Source organism: Syngnathus floridae, chromosome 12, assembly GCF_059516105.1.
Source record: "Syngnathus floridae isolate MCC-2025c chromosome 12, RoL_Sflo_1.0, whole genome shotgun sequence".
In the NCBI taxonomy this organism is placed as follows: Eukaryota; Metazoa; Chordata; class Actinopteri; order Syngnathiformes; family Syngnathidae; genus Syngnathus; species Syngnathus floridae.
In genome coordinates this window covers 7,137,157-7,161,432 of record NC_142424.1, presented here as the reverse complement: position 1 = coordinate 7,161,432, position 24,276 = coordinate 7,137,157, and the positions used below count along the sequence as shown (strand labels likewise).

Here is a 24,276-nt window from a genome sequence, read left to right as displayed (position 1 = left end):
AGTCTTCAGCGGGCCACTTATGATTGATTTCATGACACAATGCTTCGGGCCAGTTTAAATTGAGGAATTTGGTCCATATACTAAAAGGCGCACCGGAATATAAGGCACACTGTCGGCTTTTGAGGACATTTTTGGTTTTTAGGTGCGCCTTTTAGTCCGGAAAATACGGTAGCTGCTATTAGTGTTTGGATTGCGGAAGTGTGTAAAAGGAGAATAACTTCCGACTGTATTATACGGTTAGGGTTAGGGTTAGGGTGCATGAAACAGACACATGATGTCATGAAACTCATTGTTGACATTAGTAATTATCAGGGACCAAAACTTGCCTGGCTGTCATATGGCATTCATCTAAATAGAAATAAATTTAAAAAAATAAATCCAAGTGCATGAATCTGTGAGTGCGCATGAATCGAAGAATGTTTGTTGCATACATATCAATTATGTTGGAACTGTTGGAATAGGAGACCGCTCCCATCTCCATGTCCCAATAGGAATATGTAATATTATAATATTATAAGTAGTATAATCAAGGAAAATCATTCTGCACGATGAACTAATGGGATGATCAAGCCATGAGTCACCAATGAAGAGGAATATTTGTGTTGTTTTGACAAGTGGGACCACATAGAACATGTTAGTATGTTAAGTTGGAAGAGGGTATTGAAATCTAGTGCATAGGGACTAAAAACTATTGAAGAGTTTTGAAGGTGTCAACAGAACAAATAGTTGCTTGCCTTTGGTCCCGCTGTGCCACAGCGAGACCCGCAATGTTTCTCGTTAGCACGGAAAACACGCTGCCTTGCAATTGTTTATGTGCAGTGCTCCTGTTGTGTTGTTCAAGGTCATTTTCCATCATTTAAATTCCACACATGGGCGATAGCTGCCCCCATGCACATTGTGTTGTGAAATTAATTCAAAACATAATTCTGCTTTACTACAGGTAATGAGCATCATTAACCAACGTTAGGAAAAACTGTTATAGTGTAATTTATGCACAATTCTATAGCCACCTTGCCTCCTGTGCACTCATGGATTAGCAAGGCAAAGTGCCAAACAAAACAAGGCCTACTACTCCTAATGTATTTAACGTGACATATTAACGGAATAAACAATCCTCTTATCCGCCAAGTGCATAGACGTCTTCTAAAACACTACAATCCCATTATAGAGACCTCATCTGATTCCACATCTTTCTTAGTGTCTCTTAGAATAATATACAGCTTGTACGCGGATAAGAGGAGGCGATCTTCTGCTGTTGCCAATGTGGGTGGCTACGTTGTAATAAAACACACATTAGAAAAGGCTAATCCTTTGTTTTGGCTACTTCTCGGATACGTATGAAAAGAGTAGAGTGCACTAGAAGCACTACAATGCAATAATAATTAACTGAGAGGGGTGTGTATGAGGTATTTAATTAGGATTGTTAGTGCTAGTGCGCAGACTGGACTTGCCTAAAAGAAGTGAATCCCATTTTCTGCAGGCAAACAATTCCACTAGACTACACGACAAACAAAAAAGCAAAAGCACATCACTACCATGCACTGCATTGATGGACCATATCAAATAGGTAATTAGTTGCAACGGTGTATTTTTATGGAGGAACTAAAACACATCAGGGAGTTCTGAAGGTGTAAGCAGAACAAATACTTACTTGCCTTTGCTCCGACTGGTCCACAGAGATACCCTTGTTAATAAATAAGATGTAATGAAGCATTGCATCTCTATAACCTTAGTTAATTGATTGGACTGCTAGTCAAAGACTGAAAGTATTGTTTCGCAAGTCAATTCAAATAGAAGGAAATAAACATGTATTTCGTATTAATTTGTGGTTCATTTGCTATTAGTTTAGTGTAAACTTAAATAAAATAAATAAAATATAGTTGCTACTATTAATTGTTAAATATGTCAATTCATTGTATTTTTGAAAAATATATCAGAAGATGTACTTGGAAAATGTGATCAAAGATTAAATCACAATCGCATTACTGATCAGGGGAAAATAGATGAATGAATTAATTAATTTTTGCACAATTGTTTAGCCCATCCTGCAACCCCAGTGAGAATAACCGGCAGGCACACAGAATTGCTGGGCAGACGATGTTAGCTAGATTAAGGAACTACACTTACAAACCTTTTAGATGTAAATGACCCCTGTGCACACCACAAAAAAAAAGACATCTTGAATGTTTAATGTTACAGGTCCATATTAAATATTCATCTCTAATAAGTTTGGGTGCTTCATTTATATGAAGATAAGATTCTGTAATAAGCTTTAATGAATGTTTTTTTGGGGGGGGATCAGCGATATAAAACAGGAACTTCTTAGCCCCCTTTGAGATTTTATAAGTACCGAAGCTTCAACTTTTACCCCATGCCTCTCCCGTGATCTACTTTTAAAGACCCACCACTACCTTGTGTGTATTTTGAAAGATAAGTTTAGAATAAGGTAGAAACAAATGGCCATCAGTTCAGCTTTACAATCAGTTTATTCGTCTGACAGCAGAGTCTCTCCGAAATATATTCACTCTCTGAACGAAAGTTATTGTAAATGACCTGTTGTCTTTCTACATGCTCCAGTTATCCAACTATCAGCAAATCAATAAAACACCACATCTGATTTGACGAGCCATTCGCTTTTTCACAGTACATGCAGGTCCGTGTGTAACTCAAATTTATCGAACACAAAAAATCAACATGTTAAAAAGTGCTATACTAAAATGTTGCGAGTCACTCTCATGATATATTTGGAAAGAGGGAGCAAGATGGAGCGAGGGAGACCACAAAACTGTGTAATAGTGTGCGGTTGAGAGGATTACCGAGCGGAGAAAAAGACAGAGAGAAACGGACAGAGTGAGCTTCAACCGCCGCTGATTCGTTGTTGTCATGGTGAAATTGTCTTGCCGAATGTAGAAACTTTCAATCTCCTTTCTTAGCACCGGCTCACTGGTAAACATGTTCAAATAAAAAGCTGTGTTGAATTCTGAGCAGAACAGCTGGCACAGCTTGAGGAGCCATCCCTTCGTCCTGAAATGTTACAACCAGATGACATTTCCATCTTGGGAAGAACTAGCAACAAACTATTAATCATCCAGTACTTGTGACACAAACCCACGTTAACACACGTTTAAAGAATGAGTGTATTTTACCTTCCTTCTAAAAACTAAAGAACTTGGCAAGTTTGGTATCTTGCTTTCTAGTTCCAGACTAACCAGACATTGTTAGATTATTTTGCATTGTGAAGCTTGGTTTGAACACACCAATAAATCCCTCCTTTTAAATAATGTTGATTTTAAAGAGTTAATTAATTTCCGGTGGCCATGGCTGTGTGCCGTCTGATTAATGACGGCGATGCTGCCGGAATGCCGAGTTGGGTCGCCTGTCATTGGAGATAAATCAGAGGTGCACTGTAAAGTGCCATGCTCCAGCTGTCCAACATGTTCCCCTTTTTAAATGTCTTTCTGACCAACAATGGAGGTGAGTGCAGAGGCCAGAGGCGGATGACAGCAGACCTGCGTGACCTTGAGTTAACTTAGCTGTCACTCACGAGACCGGCACACTAGAAAATGCCTCTAAAAACAGAAGCCAGGTCGATGTGCTTTTAGAACGCATCTTTTGTCGTTTCAAAAAAGCCTACGGTAATTTGAGCTAGGTGCATATATAAATCTGAACGGTGACGAATGAAATAACAATAGACCCTTTCACAATGTCTCGTAAAGCTCTGTGAATAACACAGACATCAAAATGGGGCAATTTACTGGTGGGTGGTATTATTGTTCCCTTTTAGACCAATGTGAACAAGAATAGACAGAATAAAGATCAGGTTTATGGGTAGGCGTCATAGCAGTTCTGACGAAAGCCGCAGAAAAAAGTAAAAAAGGCTGAAAAAAAATCCATCCATCATCTGCACCGAAGGTAGGGATTATTTTGACCACTTGGAAAACTGTTCCTTTGTATCGTAGACAGGAGAACTTGGGAAAATCAACTTTGCAAGTTCGGGTCAAGAGAACATTTTTTGACAACAATAGTGTGCATCATGGAATTGCAAGCAGAACCAATTTCACACCAGAGGCACTTTGACCATTCTTGGCAAAATGCCGAGTTTCAGTAGGGACAAAAAAAAACAGTTTGAAGGGAAAATAGAAAAGTTAAACTTTTCAGACTTCCCGAGACACAAAATGGACACACGAGGACTCATCAAAACAACTGTTCAATAATTCATCCCTCTCGATTTTTATTTACAATGCTCATCTTGCTACAGATCACGAACAATCTCGGACCCTTCTCAGCTGACTTTTGGTGAAGAAGCGAGAGGAACACGATTGCCACATACTGTACTGTAAATTTGACCCTTCACACCATCCATTCCTCCTCTATAAAATAACTTTTTTTTTAACGATGCAATGCATTCAATTGTACAGAATTAAATCACTCCACTTTGAAACATATAGAGATTTGTAATGAATCATCTTTTATCGGAGGGATACATGATAGCAGGAAATGTCACATTTACAGTACTGGCAAGTTCATTCATTGAAATTATAAAAGAAAAAATAACTGAGCCCCACCATCTCAAATCAAATTGTAATACCACAGAGTCAAACCTAATCAAATCGATCCGTTTTAAAAACGGACCACCCTTAAGTTGTTATTCACCCTTGTATCAAAAACCAGATCAAATTGTCTTTTGTGGAGAGATGCACACCTCTAATAGTATTTGTGTGTAAGACGGTGTGTGACTTCAAGGTCTTTTGTTGAATATTTTCTTTTTTATTTAATCTGAAACTTGAATGAGAACTTACTCTTGTATTTCCTCTCTGGGGATCAATAAAGGATTAATTATCTTATGCTATCTTGGAACTGAGTACAAGCTGAGCAAGGTTATTTGAAACCCAATAAAATCCTTGTGGAAAATGTATTTCCATTACTGGCTGTGTTATCAACAACATAGACAAAGTTGGGATTTGCACATGATAAATGAATTAATTCAAACAAATAATAATAAAAGGCGCTAGCAATGAAATGAAGGCTTTCAATCCTTGAACAAAGTTTGGGAAAAAACTTTGTAATGTTATGACCTACATTGAAACCAAATCCCTTCAGATCTTTCCTTTTTTTATTTTAACGTGAGGGAGAACACGCATAACTATTCTTCCTCTTAATTCTGAAAAACAGCAAAATGTTTAAAGCAAAATAGGGGTTGAGGACAAATCAAAACCTTTCCTTCTTGTCCCATGTAACATAATGAAATTAAATGTGAAAAGAAAAGCTCTGTGTTTTGACATTGAAATAAAATTCTTATTAGTAAAAAAAAGTCAACCTCACTCAGATAGCTACAATTTAACTCAAAAATAGTCTTCTGTCCTCAGCTTACAGTATTCCGACTGATATCAAGATACAGGACAGTATGTCCAGCATGTCACCTGCCATAGATCATGACTCGTGATAAAATGAAATGATAAGATTTTATGAGGGAGAGAGGAAAGTTAATAGGCCCATTCACACTTCTCATCAAAACCGGATTTTTATCTGGCTTGCTTTCTTGTGTGAATAGAATAGTTTATCCATACCAATCCAAAAGTCAATGTCCCCCAAGTCTTCAATTCCGTTTCAATTCCTTTCGCTAAAACCGTAAAAAAATAAAAACCAGTAACACTCCAAAGACCTTCATCCCACTTCCTTAATGCTCCTCTTTTGTTACTCTCCAAATTGTAGCTAAACAAAGGGTTTGGGAAAGCAAGTCAACTTGGCGTGATAGTGAATTTACCTAAGAGGCTTATCGGCAGCATACAAATCCAGTTACACCACCGTTTTTTTTTTTTTTGTACGGTATAAGCCCTCAGCCATAGATAGTGTAAACTTGGACAATGAAAATGAAAAGAAAAAGTAGATTAGTGACAAAGCTCTGAAGGACCTTGGAGATTTTATGGCTTGACAAAGAGGCAACGACTCCAAGTCAGGCTGGTAAAAAGTTGGTCACTACTAAAATATACAATGTTGAAACACATAGTAAGGCTGGAGAATTTGGATTCGGACAATTTCTTATTACTGCCATCGTTTCAGAATAAGTGTCACAAAAAGTCAAAGGCCATGCATTATGCTGAAATGAAGTCAGTGAGGTGCACTGATTAAGTATTTATTAAGGCCGCACTGTGCGACACAAAGTGATTAAAACGATCACAGAACACCTCCCAGGTCATTTTTAATGGCAAATTTCTGACGATGCTGTCGTCATTTATCACCAGTTGAGACGTGTAGTCAATCATAGCCGTTTGCATAGTCTCTGAACTACGGCATGGTATGCTTCTCCAGCCAAAGACAGGCAGTGAATTTAAATTGATGTTGGACCACAACAACCCTCATAATTTATATTCATCGAATGCTCTTTTGGAGCAGACAGAAAGTAATGCTTCAAAATCTTACGGTCATTTGATGTCAGCTGGCTTTTTTTTATGGCCTCAACCTGTCTTTTGCCCAATTTATTGCAACTCATTAGCCCGTTGAATCGATCATTATTCATCGCGCCCTTAAGTAAGTGAGCATCTACGAAATCTAATTTCGCTTCACAGGGCACAAATTGTAAAAACAACCTGCAAAGCTATTCCTCAGATCTTTTATTACTTTTGTCTTGTGACCTTAATTTTGCCATCTAGTATCAAATCTAATTTTGCATCCACAGTACCTGTCTATATAGTTTTGCAACAATTTTAAAGGTCTACTCAGTCATTGCGGTTCTCACAAACAGATGATGCCTCGGGCATGATAAATTCTGGTTAGGATAAAAAGGTTGATATATAATAAAACTAATATAAAACCGTGGCATACCACAAGGAAGATACACTGCTATTCATTCGAAAGGACACAATACAATATATTTACTTGTGATTTATGCTTTGGACTAGAAAATGCAATTTACTGTAACTGGAAACAGGAGAAACCAAACCTCCACGACAGCGATACAAATTTGGTATAAGAAAACGAGGTCAGAAAATTAAATCCTTAAATTAAATTAAATTACACTTCTAATTTGCATAGCACCTACACATGGAGCTTCTTCCCCCGAGACTTGGCAGCTAGAGAGATGAAGAGTTTTATGCACAGAATAGAGTCAGAGTCTAATAGGTCAAAGTTACTCAAAAAATTATTGTAACGAAGCCCCACAGTGTGTGTATGCCGTGGTTGATTTGCAGGAGCTGGAAAAAGACCCTTCAAAACAGCTCTGGAGGGCTAAAAGTACACAATGTAAACTAGCCTTGGGCTTTTTTGTCAACAGATGCTATTAGACACCAATGTTGTGTTTAAAAAGTGTGAAAATATTGCATGAAGTCCCTTATACAGATTGCTGATGAACTGATTGCTTTCCAACATATCACAATTCCCTCTCGATCTGTGTCTTATTCTTTCGTTCTCCAAATCGCTTAACCTGACTGAGGATATCTAATGAACTTGTGACTAACAAGTCAATGGGCTTTGAAATGACTTCTATAAGTATGATAGAAATCAAGCATTTGCCCCTGACAGCACTGTAAATGAAAAGGTTGGAATGAAAAAAAAAAAGATTCTAATGAGGAAAAAGGAAGAGGTCAAAAAAGACACCGTCAAAGGGAAATGAGTTTCTAAAAATAGTCATACAGTAATAGAACATTTCATAAAGGTTTCAATTTACAGTTTGACCACCCAAGTCGCCATCACGCAGCCTTATATGAGTCATTATTTTATAACTGGTACAGTCCATTGACCACCTTTTTCATTTAAATTTGTCTATGTACACAAAAATGGCGACATTTGAAATGCATGATAAAATGTATGTTGCGCAACCTTTGATAGATCACACTATAAAACAAAAAAATAAAAGTATCTCAAACACCTGGTGGGCTTGAAAAAAAAATCTATATTATTATCTATCTGTACCGCTTACAATTTGGAGTGTTCAATCAGCCTACCATACATGTTCTTAGGATGTGGAAGGAAACCTGAGTTCCAAGAGAAAACCCACACAGACACGGGGAGAACATGCAAACTCCACACAGGAGGTGGAATCAAACCCGCACCCTCTGAACTATAAGGCGTACGTGGTAACCAGTGTACCACCGTTGTTATTATTTATAATAATAATTTATTTCTAAAGATTGATGCCACGGTGAATGTATCAGCCCTGGCAACGATCCACTCAGCAGATCAGCTGCATCCCACTCGCTGACTCCGACCACATACTGAGGCTTCACTTTGTGTTAGCGCGCCGGTGTGCACTTTCCTAAGCGCCAATGGGAGCCTCCCGCAGTGAAGCACATTTTCAAGCAAGCTTTTTTTTTCCTCTTCCCAGAATTGTCTCCCCTATTGTGCTGTCTCCCTGTATTAATATTTGAAGCCAAGTCCCCCATGGGCTTTCCCCTCTAATGATAAGGATCACAGTCCTGGAAGTGGATTTCTATCTCCATCGCATTCACTTGACTGGTGCATTGATTCGTATTGACAGTATGCGGATGAGTACATTTTGAATTTGTGGGTCCAATAAAACAACAAAAACAATGTTATAAAACAAGACTTAAGTGCTCCATATAGAGACTATGTTTACAAATTACCATTTTAAATTATATTGCAGAATCCATACTCAATTAGAAAAAACAACTTTGAAATACTTCTCGTGTTTTCTCTCTAGAGCTACCAACACACCTTGTGGGATGGAGGAACATATATTTTAAGTTTTTGTTTCATTTATTTATTATTACTACTATATAGCATATACTTAAATGTGTAACTGCTTTCTTCTCATTTCAAGCTTGTGCAGTGAGCTAAAAAATATTTTATCACTCATTTTTGGCATTTTTAGTGTTTTTTCTCTGTTGCCTTTAGAAGCTTATATGAGTAATTTTAAAATCCTAAGGATAAAATGGACATATCACCCTTTCTTTATAATGTCTATGACCCAAACCCTTGTAGCTATTTAACGATAATGCCAAATGCATTTAAAGGCAGCTTGCCAAATGTTAATGGAAATTCTATCAATAATCAAATGCACCTTTTCCATGAATACTCATAAAATACTATGCCCAACATGTATTAGTTTTCATTAACGGGTTCATGGTTGGACGACTCAATTCTATACAATCTATTCTATTTAACAGCTGTCACACTCTTTTAGCGCATTTTATGGCACAATATGCACTTTAATAAAGACCCATTAGTACCTCCAACTCATAATTTGATTTTGTTCTTACCAGGGTTGCAGTGGTTGTGTTTGCATTAACAGTAAAACAAATCCTGAAACTGTGATGACATTTTAATGTCAGGATGTGCCCAGATTAGATAGTGAAGGCAAAAAGATATAATGTTTTTTTTTTTTTAATTCATCAGTGGCCATTTTTTCTGTTACCTGATTTTGATGGAGAGTGCATTTGGCAGAATTATTTTGTAGGAGTTTGTCAAAGCCTTGAAATTACATTTTAGGGAAACGTGATTATAACTTAAAATACATCTGTTTTGACAACCCGTAAATTGATTATGCATTACATAGCTTCTCGTAATTTCATTTCAAAAGGATAACTCTAAAACATAGCCAAAGTCTTCCTATGCCCTGGAGGCTATTAGGTAACCATGTTTCTCCAATTGGCACAATCAGCTGCAGCCTTTTGTACCATGCCCTAAATCAACCCGATTATCCGTAGATATTGAAAGATAAATCCACATTTCTTCTTTGGTCGCTTCTCCTTCAGTTTGCCACCCCATGGAGTACATCTCTTTGCCACAGGGGGATTTTGGTCCCTGGTGCAGAATGTGTCCCGAGAGTTTCCTTGAGTTTCGATCTGTTACTGCTGCTTATCTGTAAAGTGTATTTTTACTCGTAATCCTATCATAGGTGGTGATTTAGATTTTTTTTTTCCTCTGGCAAATTTGTTTAGACATTGATCTTCTCCAAAGTATTTGTAGTCATTTTCCTTGTTTCACTGCATGACATTAATATAGAGTTGTAAAGCTGTTGAAGACCTGCAGTTTTATTGGAATATAAATGGATGATCAAAAATGTTTCATATGCTTGAATACTGCCTTCGCATCACTTTAAAACAGATGTTTGGATACATTAGGAATGCCATAATATGTATATATATGTATTTTTTTTCAAAGCATTTTCTTGTAATGACTATCAAAGACCTTTTTGAAGTCGACAAAGTTTATCTTGGGCTGCACATTTAATTCCAGACTCAGTAAGGGCACAATTTGTTTAGTTTTGTGCTCCAGCAAAGCAAAAGACCTCTTGAACTCATTAAAAACTGAAGTGTTAGATTTACATACAAAACGCTCCTCTGGGTGTTTTTACATCTCAGTAAGTGTTTGAAAGGTACCATCTATCAACTTTAGCGGATATGCGGATTGCGGCAAAAAGTATTAAGCTCCCACAGGCCGTGCAAATAGCTGGTTTGACAAAGAGGGATAAAAAACTAAAAAGAAAATAAGAAGAGTATAATAAACCTTTCTTGTCACAACCTCACAAGTCAAAAGTGCTCAGCACTTCACATTGCTAAAATATGCAACAGCCCTTGAGGGATGAAGAAAACACACACACAACCTTGACGTCGCAAAGGCAGACAACAGAGTAGTGTTGAGCTGCAGTCTATAATACTGACCAAACAGTAGTAACTTAAAGTCAAATAGGAAATTAACACTGTTGCTGCAACTTTGATTGTTAGCAGTCTCCCTCCCAAGTACCGTATTTTCCGCACTATAAGGCGCATCGAATTATAAAGCGCACCTTCAATGAATGGGCCAATGTAAAACTTTGTCCATTACAAGGTGCACCGGATTATAAGGCGCACCTTAAATGAATGGCCTATTTTAAAACTTTGTCCACATATAAGATATATACATTTGGCCCACGGGCCGGACTTTGGACACGCCTGCTGTAGTGGCTCAATATTGGTTCATATATAATGCGCACCTGATTATAAGGCGCACTGTCGGCTTTTGAGAATATTGGAGGTTTTCAGGTGTGCCTTATAGTGCGGAAAATACAGTACATGTGCTAACCAATGTGGTCTCATCATATTTTATTACAATAATGGGACCAGAGCTTGAGAAAGAGTCCTATGTTGGAAAACATGATCCTCCAAAGCTGCAAAAAGGCTATCGAAAAGCAGTAATTTGTAGTAATACTTTCAATTAGCCCAAATAGAAATGCTAAGTCTTATCCACACTAGAAAACAGAGGATTCCAAAAAAGAGAATCAGCTGAGTTCAGCAATCGTTATTGTATTAAATTGGGGCCATGTATCCAGCCGCCGGGGCATTGACTCTTAATTCTATTTAATTCAAGAGGATAGCAGTGGAAGCAAAGTAAATAGTGAGGGCGTGTTGCCATCTTGTTACACTGTAATCAGTCAAGAACATCAAAACTAGCGTATCGCTTCCTCCAAATCGTACAACTTTTGATGTGCCACAGAGGTTGAAAAATCATTATCGGAGAGTGACGCGCTGCTTACCAGCCACATTGATTGTTTATTTGTAAATCCAGTCACTCCCCGAGTGGGAGGACTATAGACAATTTTTGTCTACGTCAAGGCGCGGCAATTCCAAGCAAAACAATCTCGGATTTGATGGTGTTAATTGCTTCACACAACCTAACAAACAGACGTAAAATGTCACGACGGTGAATACGTGGACATTTACAAGCATCTTTGACAGCTTATTATACAAGCCAAGCCTGATACCCATGGGAAGAGTCAATAATTGCACACACAACACATCATTAAGAGGCCGTCTGACCTTAAGCAACAGATGTAACCTCACATGGCTCCTGCCCGTCAAACTAACTGAGCAGCCTCAACCGCAACAAGGATGCAAAACAACACGTGGATCAATTCAAATTAGTCTATGGACAATTATCACAACAATAGAGAGCTGTTGCAAATGCACAAATTACACTGAGGAAAAACGATAAATCGATGCTTTTCCCAACTTTCTACAGCTCCACTTTTGTAGTCAATACGCACTCGTTCAAGTAACGATTCTGGCAGTTTTTGAAAATGTCGGACTCAAGGGATCAGGAAGTACGTGGTCGAGGACAACAATGTGAAAGTAGTATGCTGGTAACAAGTTCAAGGTGTACCCAAATGAGGACAAGGGCAACAGAAAATGACAATAAAGCATACTGAACTGAACTGGTGCATGAATATTTTTTTAATGTCAGTGTTTATTTCAAACAGCACAAAATGGTGGAAGTAGCTAAAGTCAATGTAATTTTCTATCACTTACTTAACTACAAACCACTCAGCATCTGGAACAGGAATGAAGAAATTTCTACCTGAATAAACCTTGTCATACCAAATACGTACCGAGCTGGCTCACATTATTCTGTTCATGAATGGAACAAAATTAACTATTAGTTGAAACATTAATCAGAAATAATAACATACCTCACTGCTTTTGGTTTTCTAAAACAAGATTGCATAGCAACCAGTACTGTGACCAAAAATAGTAAAAAAATGATGATTGCATCTTAAATCCCATTCTTCCAATGTGCAACCACCCTCCAAAGAATCCTGGGTTTAATTGGAGAGTAATCCATCGAAAAGGGTGTCAGAAGTGGGATGACTCACAGCTATTTATGAGTTTGTGAAGACCTAATCGGAATGCTCAGAATTCATATTTTATATCAGTTCACCGGGCTCTCCAAGATTGCACTAAAGCAAAATCACACCACTTTCAACCAAATTTTGTCTGGAAAAATCAACGTCCTTAGAATGTGCTTGTTTTGATCCTTGTATATGTGTTGTTGACTTTCTTAAGCCACATAACCTTTAACAGCCTGACAATCAATAGGTTGGAAACTAAGAAGCCTTTTCAAATCCTCTGACGGATTGCATTAAGTACTCAAAGCAAGTGCCAAACTTGGAAACCGCACAAAACACTTGGCCCATCGAGAGAGGTAGAAAAAACCCAAAAAGTAATGGCTACATATCAATTAGGTTAAAAGAGGAGAGGGCCTGCCCACGAGCAGATATCATCCATTAAGCGAATCTAATAATGACATGTAAATGCAATTAATTTGATGGATGAGTTGCAGCATTCTAACAAATCATTCGCCTGCTTCATCATAATAAACAGAGGGGCAAATCCCATTCGATGAGAAGTGGTAGGAATGAGATTGCAGAGAAAATGATTCCATTATTGTGTTGTCAGAGAGTTTATTATTGCACATCAAGCTTTCACTGCATCAAACACTGCAAAAGTGTAGCTGCTTTTATTTTGTCTTGAGCACAAATATTGTCTCTTTAGATCCCCTCCCCCCTATAGCTAAACATTCTATGAATGCAAATGGAAAAATCGGGACAGTAAACTGAAGCAATAAAATGTACTTCAGGATTAAGTGAGGCTAAAATATAGCAGCACCTTTCAAAAGTGTGGCTAACCTTAAGGTTAGCCAAATATACTAAGAGACACTCACTGTGGAAAACGGACGTGCAGAATTAAATGTCAACTCAGACTCTGTGAGCAATTTGAAATCTTGTGAGCATGCTCTCAGCACAAGTTACGGACTCCTCTAGAAAGTCACGTTAGAAATTACTGTATAATGGAACATCGACAAATAGCTGACTGCAATGCCAAAGAGACCCAGATTAAATTAAAAGGTACCTCCTTCGATTTCTGCTAAATACGTCGTACGATATTTGATGGCCAAACATTTTTGGATAACTAGAATGTCATCAATCTCTTTGGAAGAATAACGTAACTAATTTAAACACAACAATGTTTCAAAATCCATTGCAATTATATTTTCTAAGAATAGTCAACGAAATGACTTTTTTTTTTGTTTGTTTGTAAAAATGGCGCATGTCTTCCAAGTCTCGCATTAATATTTCATCCTTTAAATTAGCAAAAAGGCTTTTAGATAATGAAGATCCCTTATATGGCTATGCATTAACATAATGAAGGAGTCATTAAACTGTGCAACATCTAACTAACCAATGCACAAAAGTTAGCTCTGTGAAGCCGTTCAGGGGTTAAAGTAAGAATTATAGAGAGCTTTTGAAATTTCTATCATCAATTCAGCTGGGATGAGTTGGTCGCCATCGAATAGTGAAAGGCCATATTTACCAGGAAAAGTTAAATGCTGATTGCTTGAAAGTGCCGCTCTGAATGAACCCATTAATACTGTTTGTTGAGCTGTCTCATTACTGAGTTAATTGTGCATTTGTCCCGATCGCGGTCATGTTACGGAACAGTGATCTCGCAATTGGACTAATGGATGGAAGGCACACACTGCGAACACACAGCACTTTATTATGATCGGTTAAGTTTCCTGAAATTATCAAATCATCCGTGGCTGGCGGTGAACTTTATGTTGGGAGGGGGGGTGCAGCGGTAACGGGAAAACATTTGCTCTAGTATCTTCTATTGAATAATGAATATTTAATTTACATTAACTAATGAAAAAATGTCAGCCTAAAAAAAAACGTGAATGAACGTGTACACTACATTTTACAACTTTGTCTAGTTTTATAAATGTAAAGTGTCTTTTTTTTTTTAAATCACTTTCGTAACCTTGGCGGAGATAACATTTTCCTATTGAGGACGACTAGTACAGAAAATAATAATCTAGAAGCTCATCTCTATTGCTAATACAAAACAATTTACCTTAGTTCACGGACTTCAATGTCAAAACTTCAACTTGAAGTATGTATTGCTAGAGCATTCTACGAATTCTGGTTTAAAAATAACTTTTAAAAAAATGGCCCAGTCTTGTAAACTCCTGGCAGCATCTCCTCTCCACCAGGTCGGCACCGTGGCAGCAGCAGCACGACAAAGAAGATGCAGCCAAGGAGGCGGGACGGATGCTGAGCGATGTGACTGCTATTTTTTTTTTTTAACTCAAATTACTGTTTTGCTTTTCGAATTAGAATTTATGGTGCTGTGTCGCAACAGAGTCGCTATCTAATGGTTATGTTTAGGAAATCCATCCTCAGCCACACGGGGCAAGTGTTTTTTTTCAAATGTAAAACTTTTGACAAATGCAAAAATTTGACATTTAACTTTGAATTTATTTGCATAGCGTGTCGTCATGTGGTTTGAGAAGCATGGATAGCACGTCTGCCTCATAGTTGGAATCTTCTGAGTGCTATCCAACTGGCTGGCAAAGATGACAAGGCATCTATTAGACTCAAGTCCACTATCTGATACAAAAAAACATTTAAGAAAGTAAAATATGAAACAACCTGTCAATCTGTAAACTGCTAGAGCAATTTCAAGGTTTGTTACACATGAGAAGACTAGAAACACAAACATTCCCTGCTGCTGCTTTAACAATAACTTGCAGCTAACCTCTCAAACAACTGATGTGTAGACAACAGATATAATATAATGTCCTCGTTTTCTCCATAAATTTCACATTGTCAAAATCAAATCCAATTTATTCTCTCAAGCCGCTCTTCAAATATGCATGACAATCTTAACCGTCTGCTGCATAAATACCTGTGCTAACATAATGGGCTGCAAATCCACTGCTCACCTTGGGCCTTTAACCAGTCTAAAGACGGATCAGCGAGCCGTAACCTCTGGGAGGTAACGCTCGGCTGTGTTCTTACTTCTAAAGGTAATTGCTGACAGATCAGAGCTTAATCCACCGCCAGACAAAATACCTGAGAAAAAAAAAATGTAAAAAAAAAAAAACGTACGTGTTATGTGTCTTCGAAAGCAACAAGGGGATAAGATGGCGGAGTGGGGGATACAGCCGTGTCATACCAATGAGCATGCAATGTGTGAGGTCAAATTCTCCCTTCGGGCTTGCTGAGCTCGCTTGAAAAGATCCAAAGTGGATAATGTTATCGTCATGGTACATATCAGTTTGACGGTTTAGCACATGAAATAGAGCCTTTGTGTCATCACGGCTGTGAATGAGACAGGATTATTCTACTGACAAAAGGGACTTATGGTACAGATAAAAACCAACTCGGACAAATGTGCAAATGCAACGATGGGAATAAAATGTTGGTCCCGAAAGCAAATGTGAGTCATTGCACAATTTGAAATTAAACGAGGCACCGGGGATGTGCAAGCGCTGGAATCCTTCCAAGGTGCAGATGGAATTCTGGCGGGAATCGAATTTAATGGGTCTTAAACATCATTGTGATCGGCTTACGGGAACAAAGGCACCCTCTTTTTTCCTTTTCGTGTCGCTCGTCACGTGTGTAATTACGATAGCGATATGATTTTGGTAATTCCTTTCGTCTTGACGACTCAAGAGAATTGACACAATGGCCTGGATGATGCGCCTTCTCTTTTAAGATTATCCTCAGACCTTTCAAATTAAAAGCTAAGGTTGTACAATTTGTCTCTATAACGTCTCTATACATCAAGCGGATTTTTTTAAATTGTTTTTTAAAGTCTAAAAAGTAGGGCTAGGCAACATTTTTTTTTCCTTGATTAATCAGATGAGGTCTTGGGTTAATCCAAAATTAGTGTTTTGAGACATTACCTGACCTATTAATTGACAATTTTGATCAAACTTATGTAAATCACTTTGAGTTTTATTTTAATAGAATTCATATAAATCACTTTGAGTTGTATTTTTATGAATGAAAAGCGCTGTACACAGATTGCTTAATCGATCAATCCAATTAAGGTACATTACTGCTGCAAGCCTATCTCTTCTCTTCCTGAAAGCTACTCTATCCATATCGCGCTGTGTTTCTGTGTGCATCTTGATGGGACGCCAGCCAAATTTAGAACGTCCCAAACGTGTTGCAGGCTTTTCCAAAGTTAAGAGTCACATTCCACGTTAAGAGTCACATTCCACGTTATTCGCCACTTGGGGTGATTCATCGTGTAGCGGGGACACATTAAGGGATTCGGAGGTGGAAAAAGAGCAACTCAACTCAATTGCCCTTATAAATCAGTGTCACATTATATATTCAACGCGCACACACCAGGGAGTGTATACTGTTCGTGTCGGTAACTTTATGAATTTTGATTTGGAGCTTGTGACTCTAAGATTCCTACACGCAGATACACATATGCACCAGTGAAGACACCGTTTTTTTCTTTACATGCATCCCTGCAACTTTTCATCTCCCATCTCTCTCTTGAAAAATGTGTTTGTGTTTATATGCTTGCAAAGATGCAATGAGAAGGAAACAAGAGCGAGAGAAAGACGCCGCTTGACATTCCAGACAAAAGAAAATGTGTTAAAAGGGGATATCGTAAAAGACTTCAGCTCAGAACAAAGGAAGGGCAATGAGAAATTTCATAGAGGAATTTTGATTTTTAAATGGCTAAAAAAAATATATGTCTTGCAAGCTATAGAGTTTCTTTACTTTGCCCGTTGACGACAAATAGCGATCAAAGCATAATCTCCATGACTGTGTTTGGGTTATTTATGTTGTCACTGCTATGGTACTTTATTCCAACACAGGATTGGGTGTCTTCTGTGTCTTTGAGTACCGTATTTTCCGGACTATAAGGCGCACCGGACTATAAGGCGCACCTTCAATGAATGGCCCATTTTAAAACTTTGTCCTTACATAAGGCGCACCGGACTATATGGTGCACCATTATTGCATCATGTCAGATTTTTAATCCAAATCAAATCATTCTCCATTTTATCTTTTTTATTTAAACTTCAGGCAAAACAAATTACTTTATAATCACAAAATAATGATCCATAGTCTTTTTGATTCGTGATTCATAGTCTTCAGCGGGCCACTTATGATTGATTTCATGACACAATGCTTCGGGGCAGTTTAAATTTAGGAATTTGGTCCATATATAAGGCGCACCGGGCTATAAGGCGCACTGTCGGCTTTTGAGAAAATTGTAGGTTTTTAGGTGTGCCTTATAGTCCGGAAAATACGGTATTTAAGCTCTGCTTGCTTAGTTACGCTTTGCCAGAATGTCTTGTGACCTCCCGTGTCTCTTCGGCCAGCGTTCTGCCACTGCTGTGTCCAGTCCTGTTTTTTGTTATAATTTTGTTTATGCCGTTGACTGCCTGTTGGGTGATTTTGGTTTGTACTTTTGCATATAAATAACATAACCCGCTGTGTCCTGTCTGACAGCTACATCCATGCTCTGGGTCACCTAAGGCCAGATCCTGTCAGGTTTAAGGCAGTGGCTAATCGGCAACAAGCACTGTTCCCACCCTAGCGTGCAGTTCATCAACATTAATCTCAAATTGTACCTTTGATGATGATGTTAACTTTTACCATGAGGTATAAAGCGGGTGTGAGCTCTTGTCATAATTTAGCATAGCATCCATTAATCATTGAGAGGGTCAGGAAAGCCACAGTTCCCTTTCACGCGGCTCCTCTCCGTTATTTGGAAAAGCAAGCTTTGTTAAAATTATGCGGCCTGCCGGGTTGTTATCACATGCCGCTCCCCCTGTGTGCAATTATGCGGAAGAGAAGTCGGAAAAACATGAATCAACACAACCAAAGTGCCTAAATGGACCATTTGGGCGGAGCAGTCCAAATAGATTGAGTCCATTACATGCATGACAACAAGGAAAGAAGAATGAAACAAGGAGGGTGAGCCCAATATCTTTCCTCAATACAGTTCATCCATTTTCCATGACACTTGTGGTCATAAATCAAAGCTGAGCAGACAGACCACAACAGGAAGAGTACTTGCCATGCCTTCCCAAACGTTCATTCCTTCCCTAAACCTCGACGGTGCCTTCAATAATGAAGGAGGAGGTGCAAGACGACACTTCTCTTGTGGTTTGCCCAGCATTCGGCTTATCAGCATCAACCTCAGATGGATACTAAATACCACAACCTCCTGAAAATTCAATGACATTTCCAACGATTTAAAAAGTCCTTCCGTGGCTAATGGCTGTATTTGATTGAAATCTGCCGTATCGTTTTTGCTGCATTTCTGCTGACGCCACCATGAGCCGATGGGAGGCAGAAGCAAGGCATAAAACAAGTTTCACCCAGATCTCAGTTTAAAAGTTATTATATCAGTGCAAGGAAACAAAAAAATGAAATACTATAGAAGTAATTCAATTTTACATACCAAATTTGCATCAATACTGTGCATGATGGGACAAAAAACTGAAGAATAGAAATCCCACCCATCAAATAAACCCACAATCATTTGAATCAGCACCTTTGCAGGGCGGAAAGCCATTTCTCACAAAAATCCCCAAAACATAATGGGAAAATAATGACAACGTTGTGCACTTGCCTTTTTTCAAATAGCCTATATTGTATCACATATAAAACCCAGAATACTTGTTGTCCTGCTGGAAACTCCTCAAACTGATGTTGATGACCTTATTAATAGAGTGCATATGGCTACTTAGTGTCTGCACAAAAACACTCATGAAGACCTAGATAAAGTTTTTGTAGGGTTTTACTGTGCATTAGGCGCAGAGCATCTGTTTGTGTCTTGGGCTAGCCTCCAAAGACCGTATTTCAGCAACATTAAGAGGAAAGATGAATTTACAAGACAATAACCATACCAACATCATTATTCAGAAGCAGTTTGCAGGGTATAATTAATTACTTGCTATTCGGATAGGCGGATGGATGATGCACGGATCGACGGAGATACATCACCAATGACAATGATTTTGGCGGCTAGCTAGCTAGAAAAGCCAATGTAGCCAATGTAATGGATGGATGGATGGATGAATGGATGGATGGATGGATGGATGGATGGATGGATGGATGGATGGATGGATGGATGGATGGATGGATGGATGGATGGATGGATGGATGGATGGATGGATGGATGGATGGATGGATGGATGGTCGGATGGACGGATGGTCGGATGGACGGATGGACGGATGGACAGATGGACGGATGGAAGGATGTTTTAAAACATCTGGCCTTTGAGGTACCATTGTTTTTTAGCATTTAGCCACTGATGAGTGGAGGGGTGCTAAGCTAGCAGAGTAGCTCAAGCTGTAAATTTGCAGGCCGGCTGCCTGAGAGCACAGAGAAGTCCCTTCTTCTCACCAGTCGATGAGAACTGAAAAGTGATTTACTAGCTTAGTGCTCGCAGGCCTTTGCCGTCCTTTTAGCCTCCCTGCAGCAGTTCTGAAGGAAAATTAAGACCAAGGGAAGAGATTAAAATAACACAGCAGGCTATATATAGTTTGAAAAAAAAGTCTCATTTTGAAGTCACGGCGTTTTCACAGTAGCTACCATTTATTTGGTCTGTTTTTTCCCATGAAGTAGTGAGATAAATCACATTGTTTTGTGTTATTGTGTTGAATCACACAATTAAAACTCAAATAACAGGGCTTTTTATAAATTATGAAAACACGCTGAGATTCATTTTTCAGTGGCATTGATCTCATTTTTTAATCAAAAAGGAGAGACAATAAAAAGCACAAGTGACACAGATTTCCTGACAAATTACATTGTTGTTCGTTCCATGTTTTATTGGTTTCATTTTGCCGCAGCCTATATGAACACACTAAATCTTATTCCATTAGTTTCGTGCTATTAGCATAATCGTGCTCACTAACAAACAAAAACTAATAAAAAAACACTGCTTCTTCGATGGAGAATTACAACTCATACATCTCCTTCAAGCAAATGTGTTGTTCAACACCAACACCAACTATTAAGATAAACTCAGTGAATCTCAACTCACAAGATCGTTTTAAAAGAGGAAAATTCCCACAACCCGTCAACCAAACAGTAAGGGGCCGTTTACATTTGTTCCCTCATCTCTGCATGTGTGTGTTTTCTCTTATTGCTTGACAGTGACGCAAAGACTAGCTAAGCATCTCATTGAGTGGAAGTAACACCAGCCACTGTGTCGTGTGTGTGTATGGACGTGTGTGTGTGTACTGGTGTGAGAGTAAAATATCAATTTCATGCATATTTGCAGGACCAAATTGCATCCCTTGATTGGGGCACAGAGAGGGCGAGGGTGTGCATGAAATGTAATCGTATTTTCGCGACAACACGTGGAGAGCAGCACCGAGGAGGAGAAAAATGAGATTGTAACTTAAAACGTGTGCAGTGAGGGAAATCACTTTTCAATGGATTTGAAGCTGAGGGAAAATCAAAACTTGTGTTGTATTAGGGTCAAAAGAGCATTTGGGTAACACTGAAAAGAAACATTCAAGTATAATATGAGACTTAACTCTTTTCAAAAATAGACTTAAAATAAGACAAGGAATTGGTGAAATTGTGAAAATAATCTTTGTAATTAAAGAAAAAAAGGGTAGGTTATCACCTTCAAAGATGGATTCTCCAGATGTATTGTATTCTTTCACAAGTGCTCGTAATCCGCCCATTGCTAGGTAAAATATTTCATTTCCGGTACATAATTTTCAGTGTGTCAACATGGGAATGTCACCAGTCAAAACGTAATACTGATAAGAATAAAATATAAACAAAATATACTTTTGCTCCTGCAGCTTTAATACAGAGCACGCCTATAGGGGGAGACAGTGAGTGACATTTGGTCTTTAATAAGAAAATATATTCCGTTATTTGTCACACTTTGGGAAATTTCATACTTGTGGGAGGGTTATCAAAATGTCTTAATTAATATTGCAGTTATTTCAACTTGATATTTCTGATCTTTCAAATTAAGAGCATTTCATTTTCTACATACAACTACGTAAAATATATATATTTTTTAAAAAGGAAACTTGAAAATGTGCTTGGTGCACAGTTTGCACACACCAATGCCGTTTCTGTATTATTATTATCATAATTATTATTAGTGATAAGAACTTGCATGAACAATAGTATAGTAGCGTCCTGATTACTTGCACTCTTTCTGGAATGTTAAGAGGACAACAAAACTTGTTTCATTTAAGCAAATGTTAACTCAAAAATTGCATCCAGGTACCAACATCACCATCATGTGCCAATGTGACACTGACAGTGTCGAATCGGTATCAGAGAGGTTCTTACCGAGGGCGAAGTAAGGTAGAGCCGTATTGTCGAGATCATCCATGACAGAAATCCGCCCAGGTAGATCCGTCCTGACGAATAACAGGAGCCGCGAGTCCCCTCCTCCTCCACCCGGTCCTCCTCCAGCGGTGCCCCCAACTCCCGCGGAGGCGCCCACTCCATCGCCACCTCCACCGACCGAGCTCCCGGAGGCTCCAACGCCGGTGAAGCTAAACTCGTTTTCCCGTAGCACGGGCAGCGTGGAGACGGTGACGCTCTTGATCTCGCACGGAGTCCCCGCTGCGTGTCCCTCTCCGCCGGGTGTCCCCTCGTCGGTTGCACTTGCGGTGATCGGCGTGAGCTCCAGGAGGAGCAGGCGGAAGAGCAGCAGCAACGGCGCGGTGCTCGCCATTTGGCCCCAGCGCTCCTTGTGTGCGCTTGTGCCGCTTTGAAAGCGCTTGCAGAGTGGCCGTGCACTTATGAGAGGAAGCAATCAGCCAGCCAGAAGCGAGCTTCTGGTCGTCCAGGAGGCGGCAGCACAGGTGAGCTGGAGAAGGGGGTGGGGGGGGGGGGGGATCCGAACCTCCAGCCGCCCCCTTGGCACGTCATCCGGGTTTATAGTTGTCAATCATCAATAGCTCATTTCTCCACTGAGCTAAATCATTTTAAAAGCATTTGGCTCTGAATATTACATTAAAATAAAAAAAAGTCTTAAAAGTGTTTAGGTAACAGCAAATGTGTGCTCCTTTCAATTTCACAAAATATTTACAAACGGAAATACAGTGATCCCTCACTAATTCGCGTTTCGTTCATCGCGGCTTCACTACATCGCGGATTCCACCCCCCCTAGATCTATCTGAAACTTTAACAAAACTACTTAAACGTGTAGTTAATTGTTATTTTACGTTTGTATGGTAGGTGATTTGTATTTTTAATTTTATGAGAGTTATTGTTGTTTAAATATGACTCAACTATTTCTTACACGACGAATAAAGGTTTGAGCCTGGAAGTAGTTATTCCCTCTCTGTTATTTGTTATCTTTCAACCAATACTGTTTCGACAGGTCTCCTCCAACTTTTGGGAGATGCAAGTTAAATTAATCCCACTGTTGCAACCTCAGAATGTTTCACCTGAGAGATCCCAGTTGCAATTACAGAATATTCACTCCGCCGAGGAGTAATTCACTTTGGCTGACTGCACCGGTGAATGAGAATGAGGCAATATAAAAGCATCATCATCATCGTCGTCATCATCATCTCTAGGAGCAACACAGTGTGGTTTGCATTTTCAAGGCAATTAAAAAGAATATTTGTCATTGGAATGTAATATTAAAAAAAATATTTGTCACATAGTTTTTTTGTTTTTGCACAGCTTGACATTGCTGTTAGCTGCTTACAACCTTTTGGACATAATTGTTCTCCATCTTTGTTACATCTTTAGTGTGAACACACCAACGACTGAAAATGTGTCAGGAAAAATACATTTCACGGAAAATGTTTTCTTCCGCGTCACTCACTCGATACAGAATAATTCATGCAGTGGCTACTGCCGAGTGGGAAACGTCTAGACTCATATTTCTAGTTGAGTCCTTGTGAAAAGAGTGGAACAGTTGCACAAAGCCGTCACACAAACTCTCGTGATTAACAGCTGCTAGCTGTCACATTTATACTTAATATTGAATTGTCACGTGTACGAGAATGAACACACTCCTTCATCAAGTCTAAAGATGTCACAATTTGATACAATTGCACCATAGTAGCTTGGAGTGTAACAATAATAACAACTAACAATTGTTCCAATGCATTCCAAGTCTAAAGCAAAAGTCCCGAACAGTTAAATTGGGGTAAAATGTTTTATGTGTCTTAACCACTTTTTGTTTATATGTTGTGTGGTGTACTTCATGAGATCAACGTAGCACACTACACGAAACAATATCTCCACTGGCAGTTACCATTTTCCCCAAAGCTGCTGTCCACCGCAGTACCAAGACTAGCCTGTGAAAGGCGCCATGGTGCCACAGAGCAGCCATATCGCAGAACATACGAAGAAGTAGAGTCATGTATTACGCGGTGAAGTAGTAGAACCTAGGCAAATAAATGCTTCTTTATTAGATCACGGACATAGCACAAGCTTCAGGTCGCTTCCTACTGACCATCATTTTGTCTCACACCTCAATCACGTGGATCATGCAATGTTGAACTCACACATATTCCACATATATGAAACAGGTTTAACATCCACTACCTCCAGAGAAGATCAGGCTGGAAAAGTCACTTTTACACCCCACACCACAAAATAATGCTCTGGATAATCTCAGAGAATCCCTGAATCAGACATTTTTTAAATTTGGATCACACTGGAGGAAAAATACTTAAATTAACCCTGATTGTACAAAACCCAAGTGCACACACAGACACATGCACATGGGCAT

At 38.9% G+C, this 24,276-nt stretch overlaps 1 protein-coding gene across 2 annotated transcripts in view; it reads right to left on the bottom strand.

Moving 5' to 3' along the window:
* The window catches only part of astn2 (astrotactin 2), a 153,798-nt gene extending 131,411 nt beyond the window's left edge, over positions 1–22,387 (bottom strand). For both annotated transcript variants that reach the window (XM_088391186.1, XM_088391187.1), the window contains exon 1: positions 21,867–22,387. In XM_088391186.1, coding sequence (XP_088247312.1) covers positions 21,867–22,257 — 391 coding nt within the window. In that variant the 5' untranslated portion in view covers positions 22,258–22,387. The remainder of the gene's footprint in view (positions 1–21,866) is intronic.
* Positions 22,388–24,276: the final 1,889 nt, after the last annotated feature.